The sequence below is a fragment of the Falco punctatus genome (assembly GCF_963210335.1).
Source record: "Falco punctatus genome assembly, chromosome: 13".
NCBI classification, from domain to species: Eukaryota; Metazoa; Chordata; class Aves; order Falconiformes; family Falconidae; genus Falco; species Falco punctatus.
In genome coordinates, this window is record NC_137593.1 from 13,138,360 (window position 1) to 13,152,166 (window position 13,807).

General features: G+C 47.2%; 1 protein-coding gene across 7 annotated transcripts in view; it reads left to right on the top strand.

Moving 5' to 3' along the window:
- TP63 (tumor protein p63) overlaps window positions 1-13,807 on the top strand; it is a 114,173-nt gene that overhangs the window by 26,285 nt on the left and 74,081 nt on the right. For 5 of the 7 annotated variants that reach the window (XM_080410559.1, XM_080410554.1, XM_080410553.1 and 2 more), the window contains one exon: window positions 625-757. In XM_080410559.1, the coding sequence (XP_080266685.1) occupies window positions 625-757 (133 nt within the window). Of the gene's footprint in view, window positions 1-624; window positions 758-799; window positions 4,529-4,873; window positions 5,010-13,807 lie in introns of those variants that run through there. The other 2 variants (XM_080410555.1, XM_080410556.1) reach the window with 2 other exon arrangements.

Sequence of the window (13,807 nt, forward strand, 5' to 3'; positions counted from 1 at the left end):
TTAGAAGAGGCGAGTGTGAGTCTATGATGACTGACGGCTGTTGAGCTCTCAAGAGGTTCTGCATCCAGGCTATGGGGAACAGATACAGAGATCATCAGTGACACTGACTCTCCTCAAGATCTTTGGATGCTGAGCTGACTGATTTCCAGCATGCGGTCACTTAAGGTGGAGGACTGTCATTTTCCTCTAAGGAAGTGAGGTCATTACTCTGTGTCCAGGCTGCACGTTTTCCCCTTTTGCTGATGCCAGGGAAGGAGAGGAGGTGGGGAGAGTGCAGAGTTCACCCTGTCAGGTCCATTGAAGGAAATAAGACTCTGTTCCCATTCCTGACTTGCCATGACTGATGTTGAGACAGTTACTGCTGTAAATCCTCCAAGAGTTCTGTCTTTCAGTGATTTAACTCTTACCTCATTTTTCTGGTCAAGCAAGTGAGACACCCCTCCAGGCCCTGTCCTGTTCAGGGGCTGTTAGCATAGCGGGTAATGAGGTAGTTGTTCATTAGTAATTATTGCAACTGGTTTGTGGTCATGCCTAAGTCCTGGATGACACCCTAGCTGGGGAGTGGAGGGGTGAGCAAAGAACAGATTTTGGCCAATTTTAACTGTATTACTCTGTTCTTCTCAGGCCAATATGCTCGGTTCAGCCGATCGATTTAAACTTCATTGACAGCCCATCTGAAAATGGCCCTACAAACAAAATTGAAATTAGCATGGACTGTGTCCGGGTGCAGGACACGGAGCTGAATGACCCAATGTGGGTGAGTATAGAGAAGAATTTCCTTCACTTTTGGGGACAGATGAGTTCATTGGGTCTCTTCTCCCAGATAACTAGTGAGAGGACAAGAGGAAATGACCACAAGTTACAAGGGGAGGCTTAGACTGGGTATTAGGAAAACTTCTTCACTGAAAGGGTGGTCAAGCATTGAAACAGGCTGCCCACAGAGGTGGCAGAATCACCATCCCTGGAAGGCATTTAAGAAACACATAGATGTGGTGCTTAATGACGTGGTTTAGTGGTGGATTTGGCAGTTCTGGGTTGATGGTTGGACGTGATGATCTCAAAGGTCTTTTCCAACCTAAATGATTCTATGATTTCTTTCTGCATTGCCCTGGGGCCATCTTCCCCCTCTTGGTGGAGGAGCTGTGGCAGCTGTCTGTGACTGGGGAAGTTCCTCCTCCCTTGGCCTGTTGTGCCCACCCACAGAGGCTGGCTGGGAGCATGGCTCTGCTGAGTGACCCCGGTGGTGAACAGCAGTTCTGTACGTGTGGCTAAACTGGATGGTGTGTTACCCGCAGTGAGGCATCACTCCTCTGTGCTTCTCCGGGGCTGCAAGGGTGAGCAGGCTGGCTCCTTACCTGCTGCTTGCTCCTCTCCTGCAGCAGCAATGGCAGGAGAGGGATGAAGCATCTAAACGGACAGAAGAGCTGAGGAGTCTTTTGCACTTGCCTGGCTGCTCAGCTGTCTCTGGTCTCTCCCTGCTTAGAGCTAGTTTGTGTAGCCTTAGGGTTGAAATAGTTGGTATTCTAGGCACAGCTGCAATTTTGCTGACCAAGGGCAGGGGTTCTTCGCCGGTTTTTCTTCTCTTGAAGGTCAGATGTGAATGAAAGCTTGGTTTCAAACCGTGGTTGGGGTTTTTGCCTCTTGTGTCTCCAGACAGGCAAAGCTAGAGAGTGTTTGTAACAGGTCTTGGCCATCAGTGTCTTACCAGTATGGCTCAAGACTGGAATGCAGATGAGGCACTGGTGGTTGCTGGTTCATCGCCTTTGGCACAAACTGACCAGCTCTTAACAACAGTTCTGATGAAGAAGCCAGGTACTGCACTCTCTTGCAGGCTGGAGCAGGAGGGATTTCAGGAGTGTGAGCTGTTTGTGTCCTGTTTCTGTTCTTGCTGGGTTTTATATACCTAGGGGTAAAACTCACACGTAGTTTTAAGTCTGTGTTGGTGTCTGCAAATTTTCTTGTCCCTCTGTATTTTCATCCTGAGAAACTGTGTCAATTAATTCCCTGGCTAATTAATCACCATTTTTAACGTGCCCGATGATGGTGTGTTAGCAGTCTACATCCTGGCAGTGTTTGTAACCTGAAGGATTGCTTCTGCAAGGACAGAGCTTCCAGTTCATGCTGATTGCAGTCCCCAGTGACAGAAGGCTTGACCTGTTACTGCTGCTCTGGTGTGACTGCTGAGCAGACTGCTGTGCTCTTCTATTTCCTTGCAAGATTGCAAAAGGTAAAAAAAGCCTCTTTGAAGTTGGGTATGCGCTTGGCTAACGTGGTGAAGTTAATCCACGCACACAAAGAGAAGTGACTGACATCAAGTCTGGTTATCTCTTTGATTCTGCATTTGGGTTGGGCACAGAGGCGTGGTGTGCAAGCCTTCAGTCAGCATCTGGATCTCGGCTTTTTCCAACACCATAGCACAGCTCCAGTAAAATGGTGTCTCTTCAACAGCTAGTCCAAAAGATTCTCCGTGTTTAGAGGGGCTCCTAGTTTTCGAAGTGAGTGGTAATGTTCTGTTTGAACTAACTATGTCCTCTTAAAGAAAACAATCCCCAATAGTTTAAAGGTCATCAGCAGAAACTTTGTCTTTTCCATGCTCAAAACTGAACGCGCTGCACTGACTGCTTGCAAAGCTTCCCTGTCTCCAGATCCTCCGTGAACTCTCTGCAGAGCACTGTGGTAGCTGGCAGGCTTACTTGAAACCCTTGTTCTGAGTGTCCCTCTCCTGCCTGTGGTGCAGTGAGATATGAATGGAAGATGCCGCCCTCTTGTCCTCTCTGAGCACTGCTCAGGTGAGCGCTGGGGCCAGGAGAGGAGGGCAGGCAGCTTTTGCTACGCAGTTACCTCTTGCTTATAATGGGTTTGATCCCAGCCTTGCAGGAGGCATTTCTGGAGAGGCTGAGCTGCACGGTGACTTCTTTTAAGAAGTGTTTTCCACTGACATGACAAGCCGAAGGGGGAGTGGGGAAATTCCATCCCATCCTCACCCTTACTGTAAGGCAGCGGCTCAGAGTACACTAATGTATGTACATTAATAAATGTTCCAGTTTGTCTTCAGTGGAAGACAGCACCTTCTCTCAGTTGAATGCCGGACAAAAGACTTTACAAAGCAAAATATGCATCGCAAACCTGTGCAAACAGCCCGTCTTTTTAAATGAGGAAAGCTCTTTTTACTCCCCTTACCGCCACCACCACCTCCCTATAAATTTGCAAACGTCCCTGACAGGTGACAACTCCCCCTTGCAGAGGAGTCCGTGTTTGCTTTGCCGTTTCTGGGGCTCGTAGCCGCTGCAGCTTGCATTGGCGGAGAATGTGTAGCCTGGGGCAAGGTGTTTGCTGTTTGTCGGCTTTAATCTGAAATACCTTACAACCCTCTTCCCCTCCAGCTTCTTTTTTCCTCTGGATAGCTTCGGGGCAAGAGCTCCCCTTGCACCTGTCTCTTCTGTAACCTCAGCCATGTCACTTCCAGACACGAGGTGCTGCACGCAGCTGATTGCAGCAAAGAGTTGAAGAGGGCAGATAAACACAAAGGAATGCAGCAGAAACAGAGGGGCCCTGGGAGATGAACAGTGAGATCAAGGCAGAGTGCTTTTTATTATTAGATTTGTCTTAGGAAAAGAGCGAGGCCACCTTTTATCCAAAATGTACCACCACGTGAGATTTAAATAAGTGCAAAGCAATTAAGACTGGTTTATTTAAAGCAATTGTCCTTATGTGGACTTTAAGGCAATCCCAGGCAGCCTCTAAAATAAGCTCTGTACCTTCTTGCAACTTATGGCTGAAAAATGAAACTTTCAGCCTTAAAAAGATGTCTGGCCTTGATCCCAAGAGTTGTGTTGGTGAGAGCTGTGGGTTTTTTTATTTTTATTATTATTATTTAATTTGGGGGGGATACAGTTGCTTGTTCACAACAGAGCTGGCAGGGGGGAAGGAGCTACAGCGTTTGGAGCAGTGGCCACAGGTGGGCTGGAAAATGAGCCTGAGTCCTGCCCTGCTGAACACCCATCAGTGGCTGCATTTCAAAGCAACGAACGCTTTTTGGGGAGAGAGCTGGAGAAGAAGGTCGGGTGACAAAGAAACCCCTATTGTCTGAGCTACAGCTGTGTCTCTTGCTGAGCCAAGACCTTTCGGTTCTTGCACTCTTGTTTTTGAGGAAGGAATGTTCTTCCTGTGTCCCATATAAGAAAGGGGCAAGAGAAACTAGTGATCACCACTACCTTGGCATTAAAAGAGCTGGAGGGGACAGGAAGAGGGTTTGTGGGTCTGGTGTAACATTAGACAGTCAGCAGCCTTTCCAGGCTGTGTGCCTTGTGACCGGCTCTTTCACAATGTCCTGGGTGGCCCATCTGTGAGGCTGCTGCTGTGCCCCTTGCTCTCCCATGGCGTTAACCACAGGCAGGCTGGGAAATCCCAGCAGAGATCTGCCTTTTTGCATAACTGGAGTGAGGGGCTGGTGGTCCCTGTGGGTGTGGAGAACATTCAGTCTCTGCCATGGCCCTGGCACAGGAAGGAGCTGCAGATGGCCAGGAAGGTAAGTTGATTGTGCGTCCTTGTGGGCTACGTACCGTTTGTTAGGCCTGCCAATGAAGGTGGTCCCAGCCTCTTCCCTGAGCAAGGATGCGGCTACCGGCTGTGGGGTCTGTGATGGGGTGGTGGCCAGCTCTCTGCATTCAAGAGGAACACTGGTCTCAAAAGCTGTATCCTCCAGTGCTAGAAACCAGGTAAACTTATAGGAATATTTTTTATTTTTTTTCCCCTTGGCTGACTAAATGCCCTGAAGCTACAGGCAGGAGGGGTCTGGAGACCACTCAAAGAACTTCTGTGGCAGCGCAATAACCCCTGCATTGCCTTGGAGCCCTCCTGGTGTGCTGTCAGCCTGCCGTACCAGGTGTAAAACTGCTTTTCTTACCATCCCTCAGAAGTCCTTTAAACTGCTCGCCAATGCTAAGAGATGCTGGTCTGGGCCCAAGCAAAGCTGGTTTGGGCTAAGGACTTCAGTGGGCAATATCCAGGTAAAATTGTTTTTTTAAGGGCTTGCGGAGTCTGAAATTTTTCTGCCACCATCCCAGCAGCATGTCCAGGGCTTCAGGGACCTCTCTGGCAGGAGCAGGAGTGCTGTCCCCAGTGATGGAGCAGCTCATCCCCCTCCCCCTGTACATACTTTCCTTTCATGCCCCTGAGCAAGCCGTCCTCCCACAGCCCCTTGCCTAACCAGTTCAGTGGAATGCCTTTTCCCCAGACAGTCGCTGTGGTCAGAGTTTTCTTAACCTGGATCTGTCCCTCCCCATAAAAGGGAGAGAGAATTCCTTGCCTTTTTTTTTTTTTTTTTTTTTGCTTTGTTTTATTTGTCCTTCCTCATCTTCTGCAAATAATGGTGGGGATTTGCTGTATGTGGCTTGTAGGCACTCTGTGGGGTGGGTTTCTGCCCTGGGGATGCTGCTGTGGGTGCTTCAGACAGGGCTGTGTCCTTTTGGGTTTGGGTCCTCAGCTTCACAGGCTGTGGGTGTCCCAAGTCTGGTGGCTACAGAAATTTTGAAGTTGCATCATGTATTTTATAGTTCTAAAAACGAAAGCTTCAGCTCTGTAACTTTGCTGTTCTGCTTTATACACAGAGGTGGAGATGAAAGTAGGTTGTAGGGGAGGCTGGATGAGGCCCATACAGAGGTGTTGAGGGCCTCGGCTCTTGCACCAATGACAAATCTCAGAGTTGGTATTTGATGCTTCCCAATGGAAACAAGAAACCTCTCCCAGTCTTAACCAGCTGTAGGCTCATGGAGGTGCCACCTTATGCACCTCCATGTGCTGAAGCAGCCCAGCAAGCTGGAGAGGAGTGAGGCTGAGGCCCCTGCAGAGCTACTCTGGCCCCAGGTGGCTGCTGCCTCTCTTCTGCATGCTCTCAGCCTTAGCATAGTGTAAATTGGTTCAATAATTCATTTCTGGTGACCATACAATGAATTCCTGGGCCCCCAGGAGCCCCTCACCTGGGAACTGTGGTCAGGATCAGGTGTGCAACAATATGATGGACAGACATAAAAAAACCCAACCCACTGTCCGGAAGGATGTCTGTTGCATCCTATCCAATGACTCAATATTAAAGCACAGGCTCTGATCTTTAACTTTTAATTGCTTGCTTAAAAGTGTCTTTCTGTGTCAGGAGAAGAGAACTCTTCTTGTTGCAAGGTAATGGCTGAGGAAGCAAATGAAAACTGGTTAAAGGGTAGTGGGACTGCAGGACAGGGAGGACATCCCTGTGTACTGACAGCGAGGCAGGGAGTTGATGTGGCAGGTGCAGTGCGGTTGGGTAGTGCAGGGCGAGTGTCTTGGTGCAGGGACTGACTAACGCATGGTGCATGCTTCCCCGGGCTCTGGCAGGTGCTGCAGCCCTGCATTTTGTTGGGAAATGGCTTTGCACCTGGAGGATAAGGCCAACTTGATAAGGAGATGCAGCAAAGTGGGTTGTGTGGCCGTCTGTTTCCATGCCTAAGTGTTCCCAGATTGATCGTGGAAAGGAAGGAAGGTCTTTGTACAGCACAGGGATGTGATCAAAGCTTTTATTACTGTCTGGTTTGTGCTTGAGAGAGTTTGAGGCTTGCCAAGTTTCTCTTCTTTGTGGGTATTTGTTCATTCCATAGCTGTGCAAAGAAAGTTGAAATTATGCAAAAGCATTTCCATAATGAGCAAATGCATTATTCTGTTGGAAGTTCCCCTCCAGCACCTCTTGTTTGCAGTTGAACTCATAAGCTCTCCTAATTTAGGCTTGGCTTTAAACATTCAGCAGAATTACCATCTGCAGCGTAGGTCCCTCCAAACAATCTAATCATCACACTTAAGGCTGTAGGTCCAAATCCAGAACTGGTCAGTCCTTTCAGATAAAGGATGCACACAGAGAATGCATCTGTACATTCAGTTTGGCCAAAGCCTGAAGACTTCTCTCGTTCTGCCTGTAGTAAAGACATATTCATGTTTCTTTAAAATAATTTTTCACCAGCTCCTTTTCCTGTGCTTTTTTGCCCTGGTTCTGGCTGCAGACCAGGGCTGGCTGCACTTCTTTTTGTAGGAGTGCAGGCGGCTGATGAGTGTTGTTACATCAAGTGTTTTAATGCCAATTCCCTGAATTCTCAATGGTATTGAAGAAAACCAATGGGTGATCCGTCTGCTGTGCTATAAATCACTTTAGTACTGTATTTAAAATTCCTTTAACATTTTTGCCCTTTCAGTATCTTGCTTTAGATTCATCTTGGGAAGGAATAAACTAATTCTAAGCTGAAAAGAGCAAACCTGCTGGAAGAGAACAGTCTGTGAGACAGGGCGTTTTGCATTGGTTCTGGGCTGGCCTCTCTGGAGGGCTGGCTTTAACTCCCCAGCTCCTACAAGCACCTGAGGTGGAAGTGTTGCAATTGCAAGTCCTGTCATCTGCCTACATGCAAATACCTCTGAACAAAAGCAGCAGTCAATTCAGAAAACACCATCCCCAAGCAGCTAGGCCTGCCTCCAAAGGTTTCCATGGTGCTGCACATGCTGCTTGCTTAAATATGGAGCAATAATGTGTTGGAACTTCTTTTACGTCTTTAAAAGGTCTGCACAAGCTTAATCAAAACACATCTTGATCTTGGAGCAACAGATCATAGGCACTTTTGCCTCCCAAGCAAGTTTAAGATTTATGATGTCTTGGTGTGAATTTCACTGTATGTTTCTATCTAGTTGATAGGATTTTTCCACCCCACCCTTTTTTTTTCTTCTCTTTCTGTAAACTATAAACATAATTCTCATATTTGTTGGGAGCACTTTGATTGGGTTAGAGCCCATACTTGGTAAAACCTTTGGGCAGCTGGAGTTTCAGCAAGCTACGGAGAGCAGCTTGAACACCAACAGGAGTGGAGAGGCCATCCCCAAAGTTCACCTTCCTCTGGACTTTGTTTGTTTTGGTTTTTTGTTGTTTGATTTTGTGTGGTTTGGTTTTTTTTTTTTTAAACAAATTGCTGAAAGGAGGGCAATGAGGTGTTTTTCTTCTTGTTAGCTGGAGACAGAGTGATGAATTGAGCTTTCCACATCCAGCCAAATGATAACTTTGCCAAGCTTTGTAGCACCCCCTTTGTAGGGTGAGAGCGATGGAGAGGACATCACAGTGCAGTTGCAAGCTGCAGTGCTGGCCGTGCCTGGGAGGGGTGGCCAGGCTCACAAGGTGGTCCTTTCACGCTAAGACAAACCTGGAGCGCAGCCCTGGGAGCGTCCCACTCCTCTTCCTTGTCCAACACAGCCAAAGCGTTTGTGCTGCAGTGAGCTGTGGGGTGTAGCTTTTGTTTTTAAAGTCCTCTCTTGCATTAATTGGGATTCTTGCTTTGAAGAGTCTTATGCATCCAAAGTCTCACTACATATGTTGCTTTGTTGTTCTGCAGATCCTGCCCACAGTCCTGTTAATGACTATTATTTTTTCCTCCAACATTTCACGAGGAGACTTTTGGGCTAGGTAATGCTTTATTCTGAATGTCTCTACCATCTACTTTCTACCTCACTGTCACTGATTTGATAGCATTGAAATTAATGAGGGAGTGAATTGTCAAGCAGTCACAGAAAATTAAATCTATCTCTGTGAAGCATAGATTAAGGAGTGGTTTGTGGCTTGGGTTAGTTTGTTCACTACTGAATGAACTCTGCTATTCAGCATTTGAATTTGCAGAGATTAATGAAAAATCAAAGGAGTTTTCAGTAATGAGTGTAAATGTCACTCCAAAAGCATGGGTTTTTATCTTCAGCCTGCTTAAATAGAAGGAAAAGATGCCCTGAAGCACTTTTCTTTCTCTTTGAGGGCATGGATGGGTACAGTGGGTCTGATGGTGATGTCCATACTGGATTAAAATTAAAGTCGGGAACTAAAGCAATCAATCTTTTGGGGAAGGTCTCTGCCCAGATAACTGAACCTGTTCACCCTATGGCTGTTGCCATAGTGGTGGTGGACATGGCACGTGAGAGCGGACAGAGAGCACCCAGACAAAGACCAGCACTGCAAAATACACTTCTGCATAGGAAATGAGGAACAGCTGGGCTCCCTGGCAGCCCCTGGGTGTATGCTGTGGCCCAACCCACCAGGGCAATACAGGGTGGTGATCTGCTCACATGAGAAGCAGGAATGGCCATTGATTGCAGGGTTAGGGTTTAACCAGAGATTTGGGAGACTGTTCTTGAAGTATTGCAAAGCGATAACTTTTTTTTTAATGCTGGGTTATGGTACAAGGGCTTGGGTAGGAAGGAGCTGGCAGCATAGCAGAGGGCAGCTGGAAAGAGCTGCTGTGACTGTGTTTATGAACACTGGTGTGTTTCCCGAGAGCAATCTGTAGTTTATATAAGATAAGGGAAGAATAACACTTTCCCCTCAGCTGCTTGTGCAACAACCCTGGTCTGTCAACAGTTGCTCCTCTCTGGTAATTAAAAACAAAGACTCCAATCTGTCGCTATCTCCTGTTTTTTCCCTTTCCCTGGCCAGAGCACTCTGTCTCTGGGATGCGGGCTTGTGCCATGACCCAGTCCCACCTCCAGCTGGAGGGATGGGGCTGTTCATGCTGCTCAGGAGCAATTCTCATGAATTTTCTTGTGTCGCTTTCTCCCTCTTGCTTTTGCAAAATATTTTATAAATATGGGGGGAGGGTTGTCAATCATGCTGTGCTGAGCATCTGAAGATCTTCCTCAGGCAAAAATGCAGTTTGAATGTTGATGATTTTTAATCTGACAAAAGAGCTGCTGATAGCAGAAGCTTGAACCCCCGAAGTCCCCTTGTCATGTCTCCATCCGTGAGTGTCCACCGACCCGTGTTTTTGCACCCATCTGTGCAAAAGTGCCTGCTCAAGTGTCTGCTGGCCAGCGGTTTTGCAGGCTTATCAGCTGCCTTGCAAAGATCTCTGTGTCCAGGTGGTTGTTTCCTTTTATCTCTAAGCATTTTTAGTGAAAGCAAATCTTTTTAAAGAAGACAGTTACCAGGGTACAAAAAGAAGTAGGAAAATTATACTAAAGGAGAACCAGGAATAAACACACCTTTTGATAAATCATCTGTATGCTTGGTGCCCTGCATTGTATACCAACTGTGGGAAGCGTGTCCCTGCTGGCACTTTGGTGGGAATGACCTGCCTTTGATGGGGTTAGAGGGATTTTTGGCTGTGCAGACGGTGGGGAAGGCGTAGGGACCTTGCATCATCTTGGCTGGAGGGCTGAATCTCTCCAAAGGAGTGTCTTGCTCTTATTAGGTGGAGCTCAGCAGCTGGAGGGCAGAGTCCCCGGGGGCTGCGTGCACCCTTCCTAAACCAATATTGCACAGCGGTTGTGAAGGGAACTGGTTTTGTTTCACAACTCCTTTCCACCTTCCCTCTCCCTGCTTCCCCCCATGTAGCGTTATCTCCTGACATGATGCCATTAACTCTCTAATTAGCCCTAGGGGTGTTCTGGGGGAGATAACGAGGCTATAGGAGCTCAAATAGCAGCGTGCAGATGTTTACCCAGGGTCGGAGGGCAGGGCTGTTGTGACAGGCGATTGCCTTGGGGAGGGCTCGCTCCTGGGGGAAGGAGAAGCCAACCTGTGCATGGGCAGAGCCAGGAGCTGGGCTTTCCTCCTGCCCACAGCCAGTCTGTCTCTTTACCTTGCAGTTTTAAAAATTGGGGAGGGTGTGATGGAGGAAAGTGCAATTGGAAGTTCTTGGAAGAAAGGATTGATTCTCAGCACCAAGGACTTGCAGCCAGGGCATATTTCTAGCTTGAAGGCTCGTACGCTTGAGTGCTTTCTAAAGGAAGTTCTGGGCATCAGACCTGTCCCTGGGTCAGTGATGGGGAAGCCAGGAGGGCATCAGATCTTCTTGTGGGTGCAGCAGAGCAGTTAAACCTACAGGAGCTGGGGGTGCTCATCCCTCTCCTGCCTATGGGTGAGCTGCACCTCACATGCAGTGCTGGGAGCTGCCAGCTGGGAATGTGCACAAGGCTGTAACCAGTCAACAGCAGGCAGGATGCTGCCTTTCAGCAACATATTTTTCTTTTATTTTTATTGGGTTTATTTATTTTGTCTTCCCATAGATTACTCTTTTTTTTTTTTGAAACAAAAAAAAGGGGGAAGTCCCTGTTTCAGTATGTGCTGTGTTCTTTTTCTTCTCTTTGTGGTTTGAGCAATGAAGCTCTGCATGAGTTTTCAAAGGCAGAGGGTGACTTTTACTTTCAAAAATGTATTTTCTTTTTGCTCTGGCTGCCTGCTATTGCAGTCTATCACGTCTGTCCCTGTAAAGTCTTCACAGGAAGATTTCCAAAGCCAAGTGGCAGAGCCTTGTTTTTTGAGCATTCAGCAGTTATTCGGATGTAACAAACAGCAAAAAAACCCAAATCCCACATTCTATTTTTTTCTCTCCTCCTGTTATCTCAGTCCTAATTTGTAAACACTTCTGAGCTGAGTGAATGTCACAGTCTGTGGTGATGCAGTTGATCCAGATGCTATTTTTATAAGAGTGGAGAGGACTGAGCAGGTTATTTTTTTTTCTTTGATCTGCAGGAAATTCTGCATGAACCGCCTAACATGCAGGCAGGTGTGCACACACACACCCCTTGTACAAGAAATTTCAATCTTCAATTAACGCTACAGTTGTGGCAATGCTATTTTAGTCATTGTGATTTAGGGCACTTATGTTGCATCCAGGAAGGGTTATTAAGAACTTGTGAGTGGTACCAGTGAGAGAGGCTGAGACAAACCTTATAACAGCATGGGGAAAGTGCATTCAAAGAAAGCATTTGAATCAGCAGTTTGACTTGGCTGATGCCTCATTTTGGAAACTTAGGGGTCTTGTTTGCATATTATTTTGTTCTTCGACATACCTGCAGTAGCCACAAAGCATTTCCAGAAGTTTTCTAAAACATCTGAGTCACACCTGGGAGGGACACAGCTGAAACTTTCAAATCTAACTAGCAATTACTGCTTTTAGTTTCCTATAGTATTGGAGGTAAATTGTTTTAAAAAGACTTCCTTTCCCAAGGATGAGCAGCTCTGTGGGGTTTTTTTGGGGGTTTTGTTTGTTGGTTTTTTTTAAAGTTAAATCCAACTAAGCATTCAACTCCTGATGCTTTGGGTTGATTTCTTTATTTTCTAGTTTGTCATTTTTCTATTTGGCATAGGGGGGAGCTTGTTGGACAAGAAGAATTAAGTTAAACCTTGTTCATCTGGCCTCAGTATGAAGTAATTCTTTTCAACATGTGAAAGGAGGGCCTTTACCTAAATCTGTTTGCTTTTTCTGACTAGGCTAATCGGTATCATAAGGTATAATCGCTATCTACAAAGATTGTCTTGCCATGGCTTTTCGACCATCACAGTTGCAAAAGGACTGATGTTGGTGTTTCCCTTGGAGACCTGTCCAGAAGGCTCAGATAAATGATCACTATCGCTGTCCCATTGCTAGGAAGTGAGTGTGCAGGCTGAGGAGGTGGGAGGTGTCCCTTTGGTTTTGTGACTCAGCCATTGGAGCACAAGCTATTTTGGGCTGTCAGGTTTCCCTCTGAGAGCCTCGAAGAGATGCTGCCTTGCTGCTCTTAGGTTGTTGGAGACTCATCTGTGGGAAATCTTTGCATTTGCAAAAGGAGGGAATCAAACGAGACCCTAGGAGCTTCCTTTACTCATAATAAGGCAGACAGGCAAGTGATCAAGCCTTTACTCTTCCCTTGTGCCGTTGGTGTTGGTATGAATAGTTAAGGCATGACAGCAGCCTGTGGGCTGGGGGAAGCATCTTATGAGGAGGGTGCATTTAGGTCTGAATCCAGTGAAATAATGTTTGGAGCCCTGGGGTGATGAGAGCAGTGCACTTGTGCCTGGGTTGCAGCGGTGCTGGTGGCCGTAGTGTCTGGTACATGCTCTGTTACCTCCTGCCACCCCTGTCACAGTGGTTGTGGCCTCCTTTGTGTTGCTTGTGTATGACTGATTTGCAAAAAAAACACTTGTCCAGCATCCACTTCAAGGTGACTGCACAGGCTAATGCCTCTGAAACCCTGAGCCAGGTTGGGGCTGTGTGTACAGAGGGCAGGGATTTGTGCTGACATGTCAATTTATTCATGCTATATACACTTCTCCTCATGTTTGACATGCAGATCTCTTTGGATAAACTTCCACATATCTCTCTGTAGTGCATCTGGGTGTTGCTTCACCCACAGCCACCTCCAGCCACCTGTGGGACAGAAGATAGCAGATACCTAACACAACAGTGCTGCATTAATGACTTGGAAAAGGAGGATCTTCTGGGTTTCGTAGCACAGCTAGTAAAAGAGGTTTTTTGCAATGACTCACTGAGGTTGGGAGATCTATGTATGTACCTTCTCCTCCTCTTTCCTTCTCTTCAATATCTTTTGGACTTATGGGCTGGTATCAAAACCTTGACAGCGTTCAGGGGTCAAAATGGTCCTCTGAGCAGAGCAGAACTTTTCCTTGCTATTAGACAGAAGAAAATCCACAGGTGACTTCTACCTTGATGTCCAGCTCTGTGCAAGCTTTGCAGTGGTGCTACGAAGTGACCTGTTTGGCAAATGGTGCTGTGGCTGCTCCCTGCAAACCTTGCCTGTATCTCCAGATTAGTGCTTGTGTGGCTTTTTTGGCTTGTACCCATCTCGGGTGAGATCAGGAAAGTGCACAAGCTGTAGCCCCTGGTGTCAGGCGGTGCTGGGGTGGATGGAGAGGAGGGGAAGGGGCTGTGGCAGTGGTCCGTTGAGTTGTTCCTGTGATGTAGGAAACCTGCCGTGTGCTCAGCAGGCTCTTGTTGGCAGTTCAGGAGTGCTGTAGGTGCGTGCGGCCCCAGCTGAAGCTGGG